This window comes from Macrosteles quadrilineatus, unplaced genomic scaffold, assembly GCF_028750875.1.
Source record: "Macrosteles quadrilineatus isolate MER2022 unplaced genomic scaffold, UCM_ALF_1.0 Scaffold_6__1_contigs__length_79288215, whole genome shotgun sequence".
Lineage (NCBI taxonomy): Eukaryota > Metazoa > Arthropoda > Insecta > Hemiptera > Cicadellidae > Macrosteles > Macrosteles quadrilineatus.
The window spans coordinates 75,872,860-75,898,605 of NW_026542599.1; the positions used below are offsets into that span (position 1 = coordinate 75,872,860).

The 25,746-nt window shown below is 32.9% G+C and overlaps 1 protein-coding gene across 1 annotated transcript; it reads right to left on the reverse strand.

The window, feature by feature from the left end:
* Window positions 1-2,435: 2,435 nt before the first annotated feature.
* Window positions 2,436-24,639, reverse strand: LOC128996857 (uncharacterized). Its single transcript, XM_054422366.1, has 8 exons — window positions 24,554-24,639; window positions 10,198-10,296; window positions 9,185-9,334; window positions 8,766-8,968; window positions 7,788-7,949; window positions 6,864-6,998; window positions 4,260-4,473; window positions 2,436-2,771 (listed from the first exon to the last, which is right to left on the reverse strand). Exons 2-8 carry the CDS (start codon window positions 10,283-10,285, stop codon window positions 2,668-2,670), a joined length of 1,056 nt encoding a protein of 351 aa, XP_054278341.1. The 5' UTR covers window positions 10,286-10,296; window positions 24,554-24,639; the 3' UTR covers window positions 2,436-2,667.
* Window positions 24,640-25,746: the final 1,107 nt, after the last annotated feature.

Consider the following 25,746-nt stretch of genomic DNA (forward strand, 5'->3'; position numbering starts at 1 on the left):
GTGACCAAAACTGCATTCGTTGACAAACACATATTGTGCCAATGGAGTGGAAGGCATACAGTTTATTGGGCCAATCACTGCTTTAAATGCTGTTTTGGGATTTCTAGTTTATGTGCCACAACTGTATAGTTTGCCTGTTAAATAGATCACTACTACACTGTGGACAAACCTTGGGCTTCGGTTTGACCTCTTTGGAAATATTATATGAGTTTCTACTCTTAAGTACCTTGTACTTGTAGCTTATTATTTGCGTCATTACACTTGAAAACATATCAAAATATTTCTTTTCTAAGATTGCCTAATCATTATCAGTAGCTATACAAATATTTCATACAGTATAAAAACTTTCATAGCTTAACAAGTTAACATTTGCTTAACTAAACTCACCCCTCTATATGATATGGAGGTTATTTTAGGTAGGTGTTTATCAGTGTCCATCGAGACAAAAATATGATTGGGATCAACCTAGATTTCATATTACCGTCTTTCAGACTGATTGAGATTCCGAGCTGACAATTTATATAGGTAGTCGTATAGAGACTTCCAATTTTAGTTCGAAATATTATCTCGTTCAGTCATATCACTCGAAATTTTTCTGACTTTGGTAATTGCTTCAAACGAGACTGGTGAACAACAGCAGTCAGTTTGCTCCCTTGAAAACATCGTTCACATTTTTTAACCATCTCTTGAACCTGAACTCACCTCATCCCTTTAAATTCACCACGCCAAATCGTCAAACCTCATTCACATCCGTCAAATGGTCATGGACTTCAATGGTGAGTGATGACTAAGACCACAGATAATTTAATAACAATACAAAATTTATACCAGGTGGGAGAGTAAATTATGTCCCAAAACTTTTTAGAATAATGGACAAAACTCGTAGTCACTGGTAAGGCCTGGCTAGAACAGTAGTGATTGAAGTAAGGAACATGGAGTTGGGGTTAGATTTGAATTTGATAGTTTGACTGCAAAATACGCTTGCTGTAGACCTTAATTTACGGACAATCGTCTTTTAACTAAGTGTAAAACGACTCCTTAACCATAGGATTTTAAGGTATTAATCAACCAACACCTTAATGAGAAATTGAAACACAGGACTCCAAAAATGCCACATAACCTGCAACAACTCTCAGCTAACATTATTGTACTCACGATTACTAGAAAAATATTTTTCTAGTAATCGTGATTGTACTTAAATATATACGAATCGTACCAATTGTTAAAAATAATGAAGTCAAAGTATGAAGTGTTTAAGAAATGTATTCTTTTTATTATTACAGTTCTAAATGTTTAACTACTTGTTGGGACGCATCTAATATGAAACACAGTAACAGGTATTTCCACTTTAGTTCTCGCAAGACAGTGTCTCCAGTAAAGCCCGGGCCTCATGTTTATGCAATTGGTTGTAGCCCTTTGTATCCTTCCTTTATGAAAGTCAATCCTGCAAATAAAGATATCCTACCAGGGTTTGGTATCCCGTTGAACTGTCTTCACAACTACTCAATTTTGTATACTGTTGCAAATATAGCTTTTGGAAAATAATATTTATTTTTAATTGTTGAAAATATCATGTTTATATTGAGTTAACAGCTAAAACAATAATGGTAAAATTGTTTTCATGTTAATGTAATATCGACAAGTTTCTTTTATTCATGTTATTAATGGTATTTTAGTAACGCATAACCCTTTTAACCGATAGTTTTTGTTTTTATATAGTTTGATACTCCAAGTAAAGAAAGGGTATGTTTAGTAATGTGTTTCAAAGTACTGGAACTTTATTAAATTTAAAATTTACACCCAGCATCATGCTTATAAGTTGTATAAGTTATGTTGGCAAAAATAGCCTCAACCCTTGTACCCTTGTACCCCTTGTAGTAACAAGGGTTGAGGCTATTTTTGCCAACATAACTTATACAACTTATAAGCATGATGCTGGGTGTAAATTTTTAATTTAATAAAGTTCCAGTACTTTGAAACACATTACTAAACATACCCTTTCTTTACTTGGAGTATCAAACTATATAAAAACAAAAACTATCGGTTAAAAGGGTTATGCGTTACTAAAATACCATTAATAACATGAATAAAAGAAACTTGTCGATATTCCATTAACATGAAAACAATTTTACCATTATTGTTTTAGCTGTTAACTCAATATAAACATGATATTTTCAACAATTAAAAATAAATATTATTTTCCAAAAGCTATGTTACTACGAACCACTTACCTGAGCTCTACAATAATAACTATAATATAATTTATTGTGATGCTTGATGTTGTCTTGTCCACCATTACATACTGCAGTTTTATTATATTTTGGTAATTAGCTCAGGGAAAATATAAATAACACTTGCTACAAACAATATTTTAATATAATTGAAACATAATCTATTCCTAAACGTTTAAATTATTAATACGTATGAAAGTCAGATAAACAGTTCCAGATATCACTATCAACTTTCACGCTTGAGTTTACTGTAATACTATCTCTCGCAATGACCTTGGGTGACCTTGGATGACCTAGGACGCCTTTGGATGACCTTGGATGACCCAGGTCGACCTTAGATGACCCAGGTTGCCGTTGTGTGACCTTGGATGACCTAGCACGACATTGCATGACCTAGGATGCTCTTGGATGCCCTTGGACGACGTTATTTCTAGTATCACAGGCAGAGTGATGCAGCCAGCAACAGAAGTACTACTGAGCGCAGAGGATTGTGGGACAGCGCTGCTCTCTGTCTTTGGATGGCCGCGGTGTTTTCTCCCTCTATAATCAAATAATTGCGTTGATTGTAAAATTAATATTGTACTTGTAAAATTTCACACAACATAAAGTACCAGGAGAATTCCGTTTATGTATAGTATATTTTTCAAGCTTTCAATTTTAAGAAAGCGAGAATTTATTTATAGAAAATTTCTTTACAGAATAGATCATTGATTGACTAGGCAAAAATACATTTTCAATCGACTTTTAAGACGCAATTTAAACAGTTAGAAAGTGGTTTTATATTGACTGTTCTGTTATCAGATTATGCTCCTCATCTTTATACGTTTATTTGGTCCAAAATGTTTTAAATTAAGACGTGTTACTCTTCTTTTGACACAAAATTGCATAATGCATATAGCTCAACGTTTTAAAAATATACAAAGCTGTATTTTAATCAAAGAAGTTTACGGTGTTATACCCGTTTATCTTTACCCTTTAATACAAGAGGCACAAAAGGTAAACGTTTCTTTTGAACAGTTAAGAGTTTGACCAGAAAAATATGTATCATCTAAAAGTAAGTTGCCGGTTCAAAGTTTGGGTCGTACTCCGAATATTTCCTTACACACAAACCAGGCATACTTGTTAAATAAAACTTTGTGTTAAAGGAACAATGCATACTTCAACCAGTTGATACAAATAGAATAAAATCCAAGGATACAAATAGTACACCTGATTTTGACAGAAGAAATCGTATGGATAAATGTGTTGCAGACTACAAAAGTACAAGTATGTTTTCACGGAAATTCTTATATAGTTCAAGTTTTCCTGAAGGAAGATGCTTTGCAACAGAATAATGTCAAAGTAGTCTGAGACTTTTATCCTTTGACAAAAAATCTATATAAAATAAACTGAATCCCTTAACTTTTAGCATTTAATACAAAGGATTGTATATTCAATCGCTTTTGAACAACTACTAACTCTACCTACATTTTATCGATACAGACGATTCCATGGTTCAAAGCTACATAGCTTTACTCTCTTTTACCACAAAGTCTTGAGTCAATTTTTGTACGGACAACAACTACTTTTGCTCTTTGCACAGATAATTGTACAGTCTAAACGTTCCTCTCATAATTTACACAAAGAGTTGTGGAAATGTGTTTGAAGTAGGGACTACAACTGCTTTTTCTACCTTATGGAACTAATTGTACATATAGTCCAAAGTCACAACCCAACAATATTCTATGAAACGAAGACAAGAAGAGTTCAAAGTTGGGTCAGTGAGCATTATAGTCTGTATAATGCAATATGACTCCTGACCCTTTGGACGTTAAACCATTGGCCAAGGAGGGCCAGGAAACAAGTTTAGTCATACGGAGTATACTTCCCAGGTAATTGTGCATTTAAAAGTTCCACTCACCTTTTGACAAAAATATGCTTCGATCTCGATGATAGGTAATTGAACAAATCAAATTACTTGCCTTTAACCCAAGGATGTGTAATACTCCTAGCTTTGATACAGTTATGTGTACTTCGAAATCATCTTACCCTTGGACACAAACACGTGTATAGTGTCCGGCTCTGTGTTGGGAGCCCTACACGTGTAGTTGCCTGTGTCAGCAGGTGTTGCTTTGTTGACTATGAGTCTACTGTGAGTCTTCGGGCCTGGCTCGGTGCTGACCGTCACCCCTCCCCTGGCTGAGTCGTAGTTCACCATCTTGTCGTTGTGGTACCAAAACACGTACTGGGGCGGAGTTGGACTCTGGAAAACGTTTGTAATATCAGAGATTAAACATTACTCCCTCAGTAGATTGTCCATCCTTATGGAACAGCTGATGCAATTTTTACTGTTAGTTCTGTCCGGTGCACTCGTGTTTTGTTTACCATTTGTTTCTTATTATTTCAGTAATTTAACCCCTCGTTTAACAATAACTATCTAACCATAAACAATGACTTGTGCCCTAGTTATATAACTAAAAAGTAAAGCACTAATCATAAAATTGACTCTGAAATCATAGGAACAAAATGTTGTCAACACTAGCGATCAGTGTCACCGGACATGAGGTAGACACTATAAACGAGCTTCAAAATATGCAATGGGGTGAAAAGTCTATTTGTGTTGGTTAGTCTATGGTAATATTATTTGAAAACGTGTATATTCTTTTAGAGGCAACCTGTCTCCTGTCCTTGGACTAGCCCGCGGTTTTAATTTCCTTGACGTTACTTTTACTTATATTTTTTTTATAAAATGCAATATCAAAGTTTGAGCTTTTTACAGAATCAAAAAACCTTTCTCAGTACACAGATGTCACAATTCTGAAGGATAGTTTTGGTCCCCATAATATTCGTTTCTTCTACTCATGAAGCACAGAGAAATGCTATTTAAAGTAAAGTAAAAACACTAAAATTATTATTTTTTACAGAGTCAGCAAAAAGAACAGGTCGTGTGCGTTAAAAATGTGTTGATTTTTAACATAATTACTAACTAAATATTTTCTGATAGTTTATAAACAGTTTATATACCTTGGTAATTTATGGTGAAAGGATTGTGTTACTAACAAATTTAAGATTACTAGTAAGAAATTGATGTCATAGGAGGGTTTATTAATAAATGTATATGTGTCCGGGTACTTTGTGGCAAAAATAATTCCTATTCATTTAAAACTATATTTTACCAAACTTCACCTTTAAGTTAAATTATCCGTTATGACGAAGACTGATACTAAATTAAACGCTTGGTTCAACGTATTAGCTTTGATCAGGATTTGGTTAAGCGGCGAACTGGAAAATTTAAATTGCAAATCCCCGTATATTGTGTTGCATAATACCGCAATGCGGCTCTGTTATTGGTCCCATTGGTTCTGATCAGGTACACAATTGTCAAAATAATAATCAACGTTTTAGCGAATTTCCCTATAGGGAAGTAGCTATTACCGTAGGTGGCACGGTAAGACCTAGACCCGGGACCGATTTACTTTTTCATTTTGATGTCCCCAGAGTCCAAAAACAGCATTCGTTCAAGTTTATATATATATATATATATATAGACTTATATATATATATATATATATATATACGTCCGTGAACGCGATAACTTGAGTAATTTTTGTCCGATTTTGATGAAATTTGGTTTAAAGGTGTAAAGCGGGATAAACTTGAATGAGTTCGCGAACCAGCACGATCGAACCATGGGAACGGGGCTTTACGGGGGGTTTTATGGGGTAAAAATTGGTTTTTCTCACTTTTGACCCTCAAAACACAAAATTTCCCGATTTCTCTTTTAACCTTTTTAAAGAGCTTAAAAAAACAAATAATTTAGTATATAAAAGTATTTTTGTTCAATTATTAGTAATGGAGAAAATTAAAAAAATTGTAAATTTAAAATTCCCATGTTATTCTTATGGAGAATATTGTCAAATGTTGTAGTTTGCTTGTTTATGGATATATTTTGATCAAACTTGGCAAATTTATTTATTTTGTACTAAGCTATCAATATTTTACTCAAAAACACACTTTATTAGTTTCCTTGTAGCAGCAAACCTAGGTACTCGTTAAACCTAATGTTATTTAAATATATTTAACTGAAAATCAATTCAGACAAATGGAAATTCGCTTAGTCGGCAGGTTTGCTGCGGCGGGGGTATTTATCACTATATTAACCCATTAGCAGTGAATATCCGAATAATTGAATAAATATTCAACACTGATTATCGGTTTCGTGTTCTATTGGATTTTCTACTATCAGTCTTTTTTATAGTTGGCTGTAGTTATAGTATATTTATTGGTTTTCACACTGATAATCACTGATTTAAAACAGGAATTCATAATTAAATAAAGATTTTATGGATTGGATTAATCATTCAAAACTCAAAACCAAGCATTTTATTCCATACGTGCACAAAACATCTGAAGATTAACCGGAACTAACGTAAACCTTTAACTTTCGTGGTAAAGGTAACAACAGAATGGGCAACAACCATAATTTATACAATAATAAGTTTCTAGTCTGTAAACGGTGAGAACTGTTACAGCTTCCTAACATTAGTAAAAAACCTAAACAAGAACATAACATATGATTACTCACAATTCATTAGGCTATAAACAAACGTATATTTGTTTAAATTACAGAATTACTAGTAAAGAATTACTTACGTTTTCAATAATACAAACTAAGCTGATCGTACTGCCCTCGCCAATGTGATAGTCTCCACTACCAAGGATAAACGCAGCAGGGACCACTACATGCAGATTGTAGTAGTGAGAGATGATGCCTGAACTGGTGGCTACCTGAAACGCAACATACAAGTTATTGTAGTAGGGATCTACTACTTGAAACAGTACATTTAGGCTGTAGCAGTAAGAGGATTATACGTGAACTGTTCACTAGCCCAGGCATAAGGTAGTAGGATATTGTATTACTTGGGTGTATTGAGTGTTTTGCTAGGCTATAGTCTGTATGGTGGAACCTGTCTCCTGAACCATCGTCCACTTAGGACTAGCCCAGGGTTCATAGGACAATTTTCAGGTAGAGGAAGGGTCAGGGAACAGATTCCATCATACAGGGTATAGTGGTTTGCGCTTTGGTGTGGGAGGGACGGTTTCGATTCCCAGTACACCCACAACACAGGTTTGGACCCTAAAAGGGTTTAATTACTTTATCATGCAAGTCATCATGAAAAAATTCCACTGGTTTAAAAAAGGGCCACTCACTACTTCAATTATAATGTTTGGGATGTGGTAGTTGGAGATTCACCTGTGACACAATTCAGCATGAGAATTGTGGACAATTGTGACAACACAATTTTCATCTTGTGGCACATTATTGGTTTGTATTTGAACTGTTCACTAACAAAACAATACCATGTGTAAGACCAAAAATTTGTACAAAGGAGGCGTTGTGTTACTAAAATATTCTTTGTTAAAAGTACCATTATTAGTTTAAAATCATTTCAATATGATCATACTTTCTATCAAACAAGTTATCAATTTATAGATTAATCCACACATAACGGTTTCATTTCTAATCTTTGGTACTATAGCAGTTACAAATACTGGATACTGTACACATTTGCCCACCTGACACTCGTATGTCCCGTTGTCTCTTTTCTGTACAAACTTGATCTGCAGATCCCAGTCCTCAGTGTTTTCATTGTGTATCACTTGGAACCTCTCATCATTGGTGTAGGTCAACGCTCCAGAGCTGATGATGTGCCAGTCTCTTCTACGCACCCAGGATACCTGACACAGTAAACAGCTGTTTTGTGTCTTTCCTTTATATTGTAGGGCATTATGCTTTAGTCCGAAATAATTTTACACTAAAGTGTGGTATAATTATATAGCTAAAAGTGACGGCAATTTAAGAGATTTGAACCGGGGCCTTTCAGACCGATTCCGTGTTTTCCACCTCTAGACTATCTTCCTCCCAACACTTGGTAATAAGAATATTAGCGTACGACTGACAGCTGAACAATTCGTAATACTATTCTAAAAAGCCTTTGAAATATTGTTTCTTACCAAATGTGTTAGAAAAGCAATATTCCAACGTTTCTTATTTATACTAATTCATTTGTTTATCGGCAAACTTGTGAATTTAACTATTTAGTTTTAAACTGTATATTTTTTATTTCTTTAGAAGTCAACATGTCTGCTACTTAGTGGTTAATATCTCGAACATCAAGGGAAGTTACCGGCCCGATTCCATATACAAAAGATGATCCGGTTTGGATCGCTTGGACTTGATAGTGTAGTGGTTCTTCATTTAGAACATTGTCTAGTGTAGACAGTAACAAAACCAATTCCAAATATGAAGTGTTTCAACTAATGCGGCTCATAAAAAACCAACACATATAACTTTAAGTCCCACAAAGACCCCTCTCTGGTGTCCATGTAGGATCATTATCGTTCATTTCATAACATATTTTTGTACGCAAAAGCGAGTTTAAAGTTGTTGTATCTACAACAGTTTCACTTCTCTCTATAGCTAAATTAACTCATAACACTTTTTTATACATTCCATTATCACTGTTGTAGAAATAAATCTTATTTTACACATACCCTGAGATCGTTTGCGTTGCGAACCCTACAGTGTAGGAAGGCAGTTCCCCCAAGTTGAGCAGAGATATTCGTTATCAGTGTGTTATCAAAAACAGGAAGGTCATGGGGAGGGGGGGATGCAAACTGTCCAAGGTCAGCTCCTTCTGGCCACAGTGCTTCTACCCCAGGGGGAGGAGGGTCGTCGAACTTGATGCCTGGCATGTCTGCAACAAATATTGGTTCTACTTACTACACACAGTAATTTATTTCAGGGAAATATAAGAAGACAATTTATATTTCAAAGAAATATTATAAGATCCATTTAATTACTCATTAACAAATTTCAAACCCTACTATGAGATTGGGTACTTGTAAATAACTATGGAATACCACATCAAAGAGTATTTTACATTTATTTGGAAGGTAATTGTAAAGCTTACCCAGAAACTTGGAGTGGTCGAAGTCTTCGTATTTTGATATGTCGAAGGTCTCGTTGTACGACCAGAAGCCAGCCAGGTCCTGCAAGGAGGTTTCCTGCCTAGCACTGTAGATGGCGGTCAGGTTCAACACATCCCGCTGTCCAGGTTCTCCTAGGGCAAGATCATCAGTTGGTTTATATTTTTAAATCTATTACGTTTAAAAAAAATGTATATTGGTTTTGGATATTCAAGTAGCAATGCTTGTTTTGACAATCTTTCAGTCAAAGAACACAAAGTTGAGTGAGGTCTGCAATCAATAAAGTTGTTAAAGTGTTTTTATAAAATTCTTTTTGTGTGCATGATCGTTAATGAGGTATTTAAACATGGGATTGATTCACGAAGTAGCACTTTTGGAGTGTATATTACAGATCACTGCTGCACAAGAAGTATTTGACAGTACCACTCACAGTTAAGTTTCATTCTAAAACTGATTGAACCATTAATGTTCAAATTTCATAATACCTTTTTCAGTAAATTGTCCAGAGGTGAATGGCACGTAAAAACGTCAATTAAGTGGAATATTTATTAAAAACTATATAGCCGTATAAAAACATGTCCTTATATTCAAAAATGTTAAGAACATTTAAAATAAAATGTTATGAACTATTTTCAAATTATCTTTATTTTGAGACATTCTAAATTAAATGCGCTGGTCAAAGTCAAATTAAATGTATTATTCCTACTAGGCAGCAAAATCTTTATAATGTTTGTATCCGATCTATATAAGAGTGGGTGATTACGGAACTGTAATGAAACTATCTTTATAATAGTGACAGACTGTATAATTACTGTTCTGTATAACTACTGCTTCTGGAGAGATGGGTAGTTATTTTTATGGAGGTATAAAAATCTAATATTATTAGTTTATTTATTACTACTCCACTTAAATATACAGTATATTCAAAATAAACTTTTTGCAACTCATTTCATTTCAAAGCATTTACCTTACTGTGTTCGGCTAAATCCACACTCACCGGATCTCGAGGAAGGGGCTTGTAGTGTTACAATAAGGCACAAAATCCCGTTAAATCCCGCCAAAATCCTCAGCTGGTTCTCACTCATTCTCCCGCGTTCTGTAACAGAGCAAAATAAAATAAACTACTTACAAAACACAGAAGGTTAATATTTAGTTGCCTTATATTATAAAAAAATCGTCTAATAACTCTTGATATAGTATATAAGCCCTTATACTGTTGGCTCTCATGACGGTAAATGCATATAAAAGTTACATAGTACATAGTGTAGTAGTGGTGATCGATTTCGATTGGACACTCCAATCATCATCAGACCCAATAGACGAATGACGTAATATCAACATACATACTGTAATATAAAAAAATAGCTATTGAGACTAGGCTCATTGTTTTTAGGAAAGTAAATTTGAATTCATTTGGATATTATTTAAAGTACAAATGTATCTTCCGAGTCTACTTTTGTTAATAACACTTCATGAGTCCATTTTAATATTATGAACGTTAATTATTCGTGTGAAAAAGAAACATTTTCGAAAACTACTCTGTGGAAATTTTTTGTATCCAGTGTAAGCCTCTAGGAAGACACCACGAGATACCAAAAGTAAAGCTAAAAACAGAAAATAGATTGTATATTTTTACACGTATAACTCAATCCTATTAAGGGTGTAGTGGATTATTTCTGAGTTGGTTTATTGAACAACAACGCTATTGATATTACAGACCAGGTGGCGAAAGCACGGTGGTACCCCTCCAAGTCATTATTTCAACACTGTACACACATGGGGTCCCCACGGAGTAAACCGTACTACAGTATGCTGTTTATCACGATTTACACTTATTTATATGTACATGAATGCATTTATGATCAAATATTTACTGTTGTGTCTTTCTCTAAATATTGTGTATTTAAATGCATAAATATTTTTTATTTTATTTTAGACACTCATGTTTTGTCCAAACTGGTGAACCTCGTTTTATAGTAAAGTATTATTTTTTTTCGTTTTATTCAGCATTTTTTTTGTGATTTTAATTTTGAAAGGTATTATATAATTTGACAAAATAATATCCTAGCTAAAAGATTTGAGGAATCAAAACGTACAAAAATGTGTTTTCCAAACGTTATATTAATTATTTTTATTTTCCATGTGTTTTCTTATCAGTTTAATTTATTACGTTTGATTCAGTGTATATTTCCGGATTGTTATTATATAACTGAAATTATTTTTGTACGGTATCATTGACTTATAGTAGGTCTATAATGACTTTTGTAACGTGGGCAAGTTGTCTATGAATATTGTAAATTGAATATACTTTTACATGATTTCTTCTAAGTCCCTTTAAGAAGAATTATACATGTATTGAAAAAAATTTTATAAAGTCACTTGGCAATACAACCTTAAATAAAAATGATAATAAAAACTTGATCTAATACCCTACTACAACATACTAAAACTAAAACATACGAAAGGTACTACCACATTTTGTACATTGAATTCAAGAAATGGTGTTTTAGACTGTGAATCTGTTAAACTTTCATAATATATTGAGTATAATAAAGTGGACATTGGTCTGAAATCAACAAGCAGCATATTCACTTTGTGTCCGCCCTGAGAATTGATCGAGTGTAGAAGTTTTGACACGTCATATATCACTTGGGGAGCTTGAACCCAGCATCCGGACCCGGCCATGTGAGATTATCGCTCGTTAACTTGCATATTTGGGATAGAATACTAAACTGTGTCCTCCTTATGTTATTAACCTCATTAAACATTCACGAGAAGTGAATACAACTAAATTTAACTTAGGGATAATAGACTATTGATATGCATTTTTGTGTGTGTAACAAGGTGGGTTTACAATAAACTGTTGATGCTTGAAGCGCTAGCTATACAATGAATTACCATTTTTCAGATATAGTTATGAATTAAATATTGGTCTATCGATGATTATTTTTTTGGAGAGTAAACTACTTGAAATCAATCATTAAAAAATCCTCTCTTTTTGAAGGATTGAAGGTAAATATATTTTATTTTTCATTTCTTAATAAAGAACAACCAAAATTTATTATAAATGTATTGGTTACATTGGACTAATGTTAACCATTACTTTTTACAACAAATTTAATTGTTGACGATTTTTATTATCTGAAAAAGAGGCACCCTTTTAGAATTAAGGAAAACTACTTAAATATGTTTTTTGCAGTCCTCAGTTTGGTAACTACATAACTTAATAGACTAGCCCTAAAAGTATGTCAATACGTAAAAACCCAATAAGAATGTTTTATTTTACAAATCGCTGGCTAACGAAGTATTTCAACAACTTAGTTAGACTATATCATTTTAATTGTCTTTTTCTACTTGTCTAAAAAAAAACTTTAAAAATAATTTCATTTTTAGTGTTAGCCTCCGGATTACGCTCAATATATAAATCAGTTTAAATACCTGCTTCTATGTAATCCAATAGTTGCAAGGTCACGCGAATAGTTTCAACTTCATAAGGAAGTCATCTTGAGGCATCCAGTGGATGTCAAAATCTGGACACTAGGACGTCTGGACACAAAATCTGGACACTAGGACGTCTGGACACAAAATCTGGACAAAATCGTGGACGCCTGAAGATGACTTCTTCATGAAGTTAAACCTAGCTGCGTGACCTTGCAACTATTGGATAGAAGCAATTTTAAAATAATGGTTGTACGTATAACAATAGTTTGCGTGGTAAAGCACATTGTTAACACTCGTGACATTAAAATAAGGTTCAATAACCAGTCAACCCTACACACATGTCCAAACAGTACGCTAAAAGAGTATTATATGTAAAATTCAACCTGAAGTAAAACGATATTTCGCACTCATGTTTCATTCAAGTCAGCTCCAATATTGAATATGGAACTGTTCAGGACGACGTTGGGCACGTACAATATTGTTACAGCTCTCCATGGAATGCTACAGCTGACAGAGGCAACATACTACAGGTGTAACAATGCTACAGCTGCACAGCGCTCTAAATTGTCGTCTGCTATACCATTACATAACAATGCACTTATGACTAGTTGCTTGGTTCGGTAGTGGTTTTAACCTTTCTTCTTGTGTTTTAATTTTCTTCAATTCTGGATCGAGATGTTTCGTGTTATCAGTACTGTTTTATTTGGAGGTTGATCGAATGTGTCTTTATTCTTTTGGAGGTTGGTGGGCTTGTTTAACCATTGCCTGTCGTTGAGACCTTGGGTTCAAATAACTTAAAAGGATCAGATCCTTGTTTAACGCATTTATATTATTTACTCACTGTTTATTTGGTCATGTCAATATAACTGTTTTCTACAATCAGAAGTTGAGCTAGTATCTAAATGCATAAAGGTTTGGTTTGAAATGGTTTAAAAATCATTTATTTCCAATACTAGATTTACTTAGACAAGCCTGAAATCAACAAATGAATTAAATTAACAAATACTAATTAAACATATCAATAACATTAACGGTTTTTAAGCAAGTAGATGGATGAACCTACTACTTATAAAAAACTATATTAAAAGGAATGAATAAAATTCTATTAGTTTATAAACGATATACACTTACAACGGTTACAATCAATATAAGACCTATCGTTCCAACAACAGCGGAATGTAACAAATTGGTGTTGTAAATGTGTTCGATGCCCGCATAAATTTAACAGGCCGACGGCGCCAACCGTGGCAATTCTCTGTCAGAAAATGAATCATCGTTGTTGACGAACGTAGGCTTGCAACTGTTGATTGTACAGTTTAAACTTACGTTGTTGTAAGTGGACATTTCAATTTCTCTCACACCAAACATGGAAATTATAGTCAAAATATTTCATAATAACAGTTTAAGTTCAACAAATCTTCATAATTATGTTATGGAAATTAGGTACGAAATATTTTTGTAGACTTAAGGGGTCTACCTAGTCTATTTAATGATATGCTAAAACACACCCCTGGAATCTTGAGTTCGGGACCTACCTAATATTCATGGTTTTAGTTTTGCGATAATCACGTTATGTAGTTTAGGACCACTTTTAATTTCTGGTACAGTAATGCAGTAGAAAAGCTGATAAAAATTGACGAACTGTTTCTGTATTGGAACACTCCTTCAAATAGTCATAATATTGCAGTTGAGCAAACAGAGAAACTAAGGCTATGGTAAACTAATGGATAGCTATCGGCTTGCCAATGTGCAGCTAATGGATATCTAATGGTAAAGCTGTGGATCCGTTACCATAGCTTTAGTATTTCAGAGAGAATTATAAATTAAACATTGTAACATATTTGTTGGGTAATGGCAAATGTTCCTTTTTTAGTCCTTGCAATAGAGAGATTCTTACAATGAAGGTTGCTGAGTTTGCAATATAAAAGTGAATTTTCTATTCTCATTGTTCCAACAAGGTAGACCAAAGAGGCTCACATGTGACCTAGAGAAAACTACATTCCGCAGTCTACCTCAATATATTCTTTGTCGATACATTCCACCTTCTTCTAAAAATACCAATACCTATAACATTCTCAGAGAACAAACTATTTACATTTTGGTTTGCAAAGGTAGGAAAAATACGTTGCTCATAAAATATTATCAGGCGGAAATTTATTCTCCTTTAACTATTGGCATAATGCATTGGTTATTCGTCATTAATGGGTGTTCAGTAGTTTATCATCTGTATAAAGTTACAATATTTTAATTGGAGCAAGTTAGTCTATAGTTAAAACACTAGGGTTTGTTCTTCGAGGTCTTTAAGTTCAAGCCTCTTTATTCTCCAATTAGCTGATAACTGTACAACCCTTATGGTCTAGCTTAAAGCTATGTGTAACGTAATTTCAAGCTTATTGGTATAGTGAGAGAATGTGATGTATCTATTTATTGACCAAGAGTTATCTCTTATTCAACTCAAGGTGCTAAAGCATGAACGTAATATTATTCACAAGTCTTACCCAAAAACCAATAAAGCCAAGTCCAGAGAGAGCCATGATAGGCGCCGCACCGAGACGTGATCTAAGGGAATGTGAGACAACACTTGGCACACACTTGCCCTCCTTCGCTCTGCCTCAATAAAAACTTTTATTGCGGTCACTAGGTCAGAGTTCAAAGCCTAGAACGTCCTTCTAGAACACTCTAGAACGTCTTCGAATGTAAATATGTGAGGTTTGGTGTATTGGTATGCATGCATACACAGTATAACTGTTATATGACCTATTTATCCTTTATACAATTCAAAATTTAAAAACTGAAATCTATTTTATGAACATTACAAAAGTTTGAACAATTTTAAGGAGATAAATTTTGTTTGTGATTCGCTAACTAGTTCTACTCGTTTGTGGCATGTGGCATGCTAATATGTACTCTAAAAATATGTAGAAATGTTTACCTTCTAATATTGCATTCCTTCAGTTAATGCCATTATGACTTTTACCAAACTTACACTTCATCTAGGTTTTTTAATAATCTCCAATTATATTGTGGACCTAATTATTTAATAAAACAATGATTTAAAAAATGAACTGTTTTTAGTTGAGTGACTCCTGTCTTAAACTAACATTCAAATGTCAATGAATGGAACTAGAATGCGTTTAATTCTAAAAATGTATTTAAAAACGTGATTCTAATTTTGGATTGATTTATCTAATTGATTCTTCAAAAAGTGAATGTTACAACTTTTTTCGGGCAATAATTTAAAATAAATGGCTAATTTTACTATACTCTTCCGCTACAAAAAAAAACAAGTGAATCTGACTATCTGTAGAGCTGAACGCTATTTTGATTAGATTTAAGAAAGTGGATACAAAATAGTAACAATGTACGTTCACTGCATGTTTTAAAAATGTTACCAATGAACACTCTGCCCAAATATAATGAAGAAGAGCTACAAACAAAAGCTTTCATAATTAGTTTGTTTTCGTATCAGCAATTAACGTCCATATCATTAAGGGACAGAATTGCGGAGTAAACAGTAAAACTGCACGTTGAGTTGTGATACATTTAATTAGTTCATCTCACTAACAACACAGTGAAAATCATTTTTGTGTTAAAATAACAATGAAAGAGCTCCAACATTTTGCGTTTTTAAGTATGACTTCGAATTTTACATTTTGTATTCCTTTTATATAATCATTAAGTTGTAAAAAATGCTTTCAATTAAATATTTAAGAGTTAAACGCATGTATTCAGTGGTTATATAATATATAGTCTAGTTAGTCGTAAGCTAGTTATTTCACTTTTACACTGGATGTTTAATGATACAATCTATGTTTTGGGTAACATTCAGCCTACTGTGATCTCAATAAAATCAGGATGCATTGAGAGGAGCACAATACATGAATTGTAATTGTATACCACGTGGTTAATCTGTAAAGCCAGAATGAATTATCTTGACTCCGAAGTTACAGACAAAGTTAACACTGGGATCGTGTTTGGGTAATACCAACACAAACTCAGACTAACATTAGTTCTCCTTTGTGATACTATGTACATTGTACAATGTGTTCAGCGAAAGTTTACATTGAACTAAGAGGTGGGTGTTACATTAAAGTATTGTTCAAGCAAACCTACATACTAGGCAAATCTAGTCACATTAGATTAGTCTTTCTAATATCATACATTGCTCACTTATTACGAAAATATATAAATATGCTATACAGATTTATAATATTAGTAAGATTAGTATTTTGGTCTGATGATCGTAAGAAACCTAAGTTTGATCTTTCTTCAATATGAACAACACAATTTTATATCGATAATTTGCTGAAATGTTTTCAATAGTATGGCATAAACACCATTTTGCCTTATTAATGCAAACTGAATAATGAATAAAACATGTAAAAGTGTATTCAACAGTTTTCAAAAACTGTTAGGTAAAAAAGTTTAAATTCCTGATATTTTCCTCCCCCGCCAGCAGTTGAATATTACTAGTTCGTTAACTTTTCCATCAAATGAAAATAAAAAAGCTATCTAATATATACATTTTACAAGAAAGCATTGATGGTAAATTCTTGTCAATAGAGAATTTAGCTTGAATAACTAAATTAATTTACATTTGCTTCATGAACCAGTTAAATTTACCATCATCTCTTCCCTTGTAGTATGAGGTACGATTTAATGTTTTGAAAACATATTTAGATTGTAAATTAAGGTACTGTTTAGTTTTTCAAGCACTTTTTTGGGAGACTTTTCTTGAGGTGAGAATGTAAAATGTCTTACTGTGCGTTACCTACTTGAGCGCCATAGAGTAACATTACGAAATAAGATGTTAATAGCTTGAATCTCCATTAGATTATCTTATATTCTAAATATAAGCCAAGGTATCGAGCCATTTATTTTCTGCAACATTATCTCATAGGCTTCAAACTAAGAAGTGTTATATATAACATTGATTTACCTATTCCACCGACAATGATAGCAACTATTACCTGGAAACCGTTGCATTGAAGTGTGAATAAGCGTAAACTTTATAACCCAAATTAAATACTCTTAGTCAATTAAACTGGTACACTGGTATTGAACCATATAAATGTAACTGTAACAGTTTGCTATTTGCTGAACGGCATTGTTTCGTGTGAATTTAAAAAATACTCATTTGGGAAAACAAGTCAAATAAAGCAAACTTTGTTCAATTGATTGTACATCTACATAATAGTTTTATTTAAAAAAGATCTAAAATAAAAGTTGCAAATTTTAGTAAAAAATAGTTGATTGTTCGTTAAATAATGCCAATATTTTATATAGCCTATTTATAGAAATAAACAAACTTTTGCATAGGTATAATTTTAGACATTATCCGGTAATTTAAATTAAGAAAGAAACTATGTAGCTTGTTGAAAATCAAGATAAAACTAAACATTTGTTTTCAAGCAATTTCCAAAAAGAACTCAACTTGTGTGCTTTGGCATGGTTGAACAGATGAATCAAATTACGCTTGTTTGTTTCAAGGGCTATTATGCACCGTCAAATGACATCAGTTTGTTTTCTGGCAGTGAAAACACCAATTATAATCACGACTAATCAATTGAAGGCCCATTCAGTTAACTATGTTTACTCTATCAGAGCAAATGATGATCATAGCGACCTTATTAGACGCAAAGAATAGTTTATATCATGATTAATCTATTTAACAAGCAAAGTAATTAAATACCTTCACTCTAGCAACCCTACAGACTTAGCAAATTTCTATTCCTCTAAATGGATGTTTACTTAAGTATTTACACTAACAAGTCTTATTTTTCCCTATTTGGATGTTATTAGACCTATTTAACAAGCAAAGTAATTAAATACCTCCACCCTAGCAACCCTACAGACTTAGCAAATTTCCATTCCTCTAAATGGATGTTTACTCAAGTATTTCCATTAGCAAGTCATTTTATTCCAATGTGGATAGAATTAGATTTAACAAGTACTTAGGTGCTCCTATTTAGAAAGGAAAAAGTGTCTTATTTTATTTAGATGTATAGTATGAAATAATTTAATCAAAATACCAGTTAACAAGCACACTAAAACAGATTACTTTTCTCCATAAGAACTTGGAGTTGAGGAGTTTGAACAAGATGGGAATATTAAAGGTACAGTTTATGTAATTTTCTCTGTTTTAACCCTTCAACAACGCGTCAATGTAGCCTATAAAATTATTTGTTTTTGTGATCTCGACCGATGGTTTTGATAAAAATAGGCATTTTCATGTTTTTCTTCCTATAAAGAATTTGCTAAAATATCAATAGAAAATCGAATGGAGGGGATGCTATTTTAAAACTATCAGTCCTATAAAAGTGTATCCCTCCTAAATGCGAAAGTGTGTTATAATATTGTTTTTAATTACTATGTGTATGTGTGCTATTATTTCATCTACAGGAAAATATATTTCTAACCGTGTGCGTACATTTTTCCTGTAATGCACCCGAGCTGAGAAAAAAAGGTTTAAAAAAAACATGCTTTCCTATTAATATATAGATAGTTATCCTAGCATTGCAGTGTGAAGTAATGAAATTTATAATGGAATTTTAAACGTCAAAGTTGAAGGTTGTTGTACAACATGGCCCAGACGTACTTGTAGAGGCTCTATTGTGGAACAAGATTGATTTTCTTCCCGCTGCCATCAACTTCTGACGAGATAGAGCTTCGTTTTGTCAACACTTCACCTACGACATTTTATATTAGATGTGAACTACTCACAGAAGTTGTGCCCAGGTTGATTGAAATTACAAGCAAATTTGCATTCTTTGATGGAGTGTACGTTTGAAAAATACGGTACATTTACACATTGAGATAATCATTACTTTGTTTTGTTTACGTATAATTATCAATTAACTAACAAGATCAGTGTTGAGTGCTTCCTATAAACAACTCAATACAGATTAATAACCCAGGGATCTCTTCTCTCTTGAGGTTTCCTTTGAACCCAAACAACATGTCCTAGTATCAGTGGGGTGAGGTCTTTAGCTCCTTTGTCAAAATATGTTTTTTATGCATCTTTCTTTTTATTCCACTTTTCAATTACTTTCACAGGAACATTTGGACGCAGCAGATCTTCCCAAGTGGGTACAAAGTTTTTAGTTCTTCTAAATTAGAGTTCTTCTATTTCTTAACAACTGAGATGGACTCTTACAAATTTCTTTGAGTGGTGTATTTCTCAACTCAAGAAGAGCCTAAATTCATTTTTCCAACAAGATTGTTAATGTTCACGAATATAGTTCATGAGAGATATCATAATTATAAAAATATAATGATTGATTAGATTATGCAAAATGAGGAAAAATTTATGCTCTTCACGACACGGGCTAAGGAAAATTAACAATATAAAATTCAAAATTAAAAGTCAACAGATTAGAGATTTAAGACAAACTCTGTTGCAATTAGAGATTAAATTCTTTTGCATAATTTTCTCACACGACCTGAGGCATCTCGTTAACTTAATCTGTACCTTGAGTGGCTGACAGTTATATTTTAATAGACTAACTGTAACATACAGCTGGGTAGATTGGATGGCATTTAAATTATATGAATTAAAAATATTTTTATTAAGTATCCTATGTGGGTTTTTTGCTATAGTTTATGATTTCGATCGTTCATTGGTTTACTATTTTTTTATGTAAAATATATTTTACTGCAAACTAATACCATTTTTGTAGACGACTTAACATATTGTTATGTTCAGATGATATTGTCAAATTCCATCTTACGAACACTTTTTCATTTTTATATCTTGCATTGTAAATATACGATAAATAATTTATACTAATTTGTAGCTTGATAATAAATTACAAATTAGTTATACAGTGGCGAGTGAAAAGTGTGATTATTTCAGAAAAATATTGGATTGGTAATTGGATTAACAACGGTTTGAAAACTTGTCCCTCAACTTTCCAATTATTGTTTCAGCTTCATCATGTGTCACTTACAGAGAGTGTCGTTTCTATTTATTAATTAAATTTATTAATTATATTCAATACTAAACTACGTTAAAAGTATATTTTATTTATAAGCTACGGTTTTAAGTGTTATCCTTCATAGTAGTGTTTTTCTGGGGTCACTTACTGTACGAAACAGTTTGAGTCCTCTAAAGTTATAAATATATAAGTAGCTATACATCAGTGCTATACATCTATATAGCTTCGTGTGAACTTTTTATGCTTTAATTTGCTTAAAACTCACAAAAATACAATTTTAATTACACACTCTACCAAATGGTATTGCATTTATACCTATTATGATGATCCCTACTTTAAAACATAAATCGTAAGACAAAGTGTCAGTTTCATCATAATGCAATAAATCAATAACGCATGAACTGTGTGGCTGGACGGTGAAGTTTAGGGTCCAACACCACAGATTGGACTTGGCTGTGGGGTTTGATTACGAACACAAACATGTAACAAATTGGGTTGGCCACCGAGCCAAGACCAACTTGATAACCAACTTTTGACAACTATGCGTCATGTGGATGTATTAAACTATCCTGAACCGATTACAGTTTAAAACAATTTGCGCTCAATCCAGTTACTGAGTTCATGGTACGTTAGAAGTTGCTTTGTACTTGCTAAATTAAATTTTCAGATGGAAATAAACTTGTGTAATTTGTTAAGGTTTTAACTCTAAAACAATGATGAAGTTTTAGGGTGGAAAGAACACTTCCACATGCTAAGGATAATCATGCAAGAACCATTATCTGCCTTTACCATGCACCTTTCACCAAAACGGATCATGGAAATTACTTTGGTAAACCTAGGGATTACCCTTTGGTACTTTAACCCAGGAAACCGCCATTACTAAACACTATAGTCTTATGATGGAACCTGTCTCCAGACCCTCGAGCTACCGTCTAGCTAGGAACTAGCCAGTGATTTAAGGCCCCAGGCTTTCGATAAACCTAGGGGTTATATAGGCAACCTTCGTCTCTTTGAAACAAAACACTATAATCTGTATGGTAATACCTGACTCCTGACCCTCCGTCTATTTAAGGCCAGTTTCAGGTAGATGGAGGGTCCAAAGACAAGTTTCTTCGTATAGACTACATAGATAAAGATTCTTTCTTTTTACCCCTCTATCCCCAACGGTTACTATGGTGATAGGTGCCAATGTAGATGCAAGCTGTCGTCTTTTTTAATACATTTTCGTGCAGACACCCTACTTTCCCTATGGGGCCAATTTGTACCAGATAGTACTCGTAACCTGCTAAAAATTGTCACTGGAACAATTAAATTACGCCTTCGTCAAAAATTGCTACACCGACCAGTTGGAGTAGGTAAAAGACAAAGATTTTTAACGCCTTCGATATCACTATGTACATCAGACATAATATTGCACTATAAACATACAACACTTATTTTCATCCCAAGTTAATGGTCAAATCAAAATAACTGTTTTTTTTTTTACCAAATCGCTACTGGAATATTGAGTAGCCTATGTGATGGTTTAATTAGCTAAAATTTCCTGATTTTATTGCCAAGCTGAGTAACAGATTTGGGGCACGAGGATACTAATTTTAATATGTGCTAGCAACCTAGAAACATTGTTGTTAGTGAAAAAATACTTTCCATTGGAAATCAGTTTTATGTAGGAAATGTTTTTAAATATTTCATCGAGAAACAATCGTTTTTAAATCGGTAAGTTCCTTATTTTGGTTCTTAATTGTTAGCTACGTATGATTGAAACTTCCTCATTATTACTAAATACCAGATAAATAATCAATTTCAACAGTATGATTCCATCAAAGATCTATTTTAAAATATATTTATTTTAAAATATATATATCTATATATTAATTTTGCATTGCTCTGAGGTTATTTTATATTCTTTTTCACTCATCAATGATAAAATCTTTGTTTTGAAACATATTAACCACACAAAATGTGTTGTACAACCCCCACAAACATATAAAATGTTAAACTAAATCTTATTATAACTAAGGCAAACATGGTTATAGATTTTATAACCACTAACCTATATTTTACATCTCTGCTTTTTCAAAGCTACACAACGCAATAACTCTTTGATAATGGAAGTTTCTTCCTAATGTAGCGGCCTCTTTAAATTGACTAACATTAAAATACTGTAGTTATGGCTATCATGACCATTAATCTGCAAGTTTTTCAAGCTATACAACGCAATAACTCCTAATAATGGAAGTTTCTTCCTAATGTAGCAGTCTCTTTGAATTGATTACATTAAACTTTGCCAAGATCATTAAGCACCAGCTGTCTTTATAAGTCTTAAAATTTACTAATATTTTTTATTGTTTGCCAAAATATTAAGTAGATATATTTGGTAAACGGCAACATTATGTTTATCAATCAAACTTTATTAGGTACCGAACGCATCTAATTCAGCATCCTTTACCAAGGTGACCTTTTATTAATAAAACATCGTAGATTTTCAGAAACATTTGTCTTAAAAAGCTTAATTTATTTCTCAAATCTAAATTAGTGCTGCTTTATCTGAGTTTTGGAGTATCAAATCTGACAAATTCTCGTAAATTTGTTATATGATGTTGTACGATAGGCTATTTATGGAGTTATGTTATGTTGTGCCATGCATTCCATACCAAAGTCTCATGCTGACCCATCGCTAGTTAAATTTCCAAAATTTATATACACTATATTGTCATCAAACAACTACCACATTATAAAGCGCAGTATACGACTTATTAATGATGTTTGGAGGTCGAGCTGGTCTAGTGGTAAAGTAGGAGACTTGAATCCCCCAGGTCCTGGAGTTCACATCACACTAATCAACAATGGATTTTATCTCATGATGGACCTTCTAGGTCTAGCTATAACTTTAACGAATAGCAGCGAACAAATTGTTTTACAATTTTTTTTTAATATTTATTGTATTTAATGTACCGAAAATTTAATTAGCCACGATTATTCTAGTTCTAGGGACCCTAAAATGTAGTCACTTTTCGATTAATAATTCTCACCTTTAAATATATAAATTCGTATTGATAATAATATTATAGTTTATATTGAAGCATTTTCCATTCCATGTGTAATTAAAAATAGTCAAGACCACGCTTTGTACCCTACTGCAACATCGGTATTTCGAAATCCTGTTTAAAAACTAAAAATTACTACATTGAAGCGTCCATGAACACCAGATTGTCCCGGAGAAAATTCCAAATAACTGTTCATGCAAAATTTCCATGTTATTTTCATGGAGAGTACCGTGAGTAACTGTTGTGGCTCACTATTTTATCTTTTGGCCAAATTAGGTAAATTGTTCCATTCCATACCAAGCTGTTAACATTTGCCAAAAAAAAACTCTTCAGATGTTTAGTATTCATTAAAACTATTTATTTAGCCTAACTATTTTATAAATAAATCTGACAATCTTTAAGAAAACATTTTAAAATGAAAATCCAAACAGGAATAAAGGAATCGTCTCGTTCTGCAGTTTTGTTGTAGGGGTATTTTAATACTACTTGTAGGTCCGCCGGAATTGGACCACACGTGTGTTATACATGTATTTAAAATCTCATTATTCATATTTCCAAAACAGCTTAGCCTTATAACTTCAAAAACGCAGGGTATAATTAAACCTACAACAATTAAAAGCTTTGGTGCACGTTTTTGGATTTTTGCATGGATTGGACCGAATACATCGTTTCATAGCTGATAGCTTTTTTTAGTACAAAACACAAAAATACAAGCAAATCCTTTTTGAAAAAGAACTACTTTGAAATGTTCTCAAACTATATAGGACAATAAAGTGATTTAATTTTGCATCGCAGTCTTTCAAACTCATACAATCTATTATATATCTTTGCTACTTAAAGGTGGGACCAACATAAAATTGAAGCTCCCACACCTAATCGGTACATCGTAGATTTTTTCACTCTATAATAAAGTACAAACCAATCTTACCCTTATTTGTAGATTGTATAGTCCTACAGATTATATGTCCTTTAAAAATAGAACCACAGAAGAATTTTAACAATTAAATAAACAATAGTCTAATATATAAACGTGTACGAATATCTAAACACGACAAAATGGAAGTGGTGAGTTCCACGTGAGACGCGTCGTGTGAAACTAGTTAACTTCAAGCGCCACCGAGTGGGCGCTGTAGGCGCGTCGACCCCCCTCTAATACCCCCCTCAGAATCTCTACCCCCCCCTCCAGACCACCCAACGGTCCATTCCTCCCTTGGACGGTTGCACTTCACAGCAACTTTAATTAAATTTGTTTGGTGTCAAGCGTTTGAAAAATACAAACACAGTCGTCTCAGTTACAAGGAATCTATGCTAATTAAAAATGTCGTTTTAATTGTGTTTGTTTATAATAATTACGAAAGGTTCGAATTGCTTAGAGATGCTGTCAAGAGTGACTTTTTATAAGTTGGACGTTTTATTTCTAAAGGTTGATGAAGGTGGGTTTTTCTGGTCTTGTAACGTTTTGCTGCTTTGAGTCGCGATTTATTAAACTTTTTGACATTAGAGAATCGTTTTAGTTTTGACTCTTTATAATAGTTGTTAAGATCATGCTAAAATGAAATGGGTCGAAACTTTGTGATTGATGAATATTTCTTAATCGACCTAATTTTAATCATATACATTTAAATACTTACAGATTGACTTAGATCGTGTGTTTTTACCTTATATTAATCATCAAGAATACACTTCTTCTTATTTCATCATTGTACATCATCCATCCACTATAACTACTATAGAGGAGAATAAGTCTTTCATTCTCTCCTCAAATTCCCATAAAACTCCTCTTCGTCACTTCTATCTAGTTTTTGCGCATGTTTATTATATTATTGGTTATGATATTATAATTATATTTATAAAAAGGGACACTCTTTACACAAACAAACAAATTTTAATGACTATTGTAAAATCTTTTCTTGAAATAAATAACTTTTTATGTAGGAATAAAATTGTATTTTATCAATAAATTTAAACCTCACGTAGTTCATAACATGTAGCGTACATAAATATAATGGAACCCAATTTTGAAGCTTTAATTAAAGATGAAATAAAATAATTAATAGTAAAGTTATCTGCTTTTTAACTAAAATGTACACATAGTTTATATTTCTACGAGTTATATTAGCC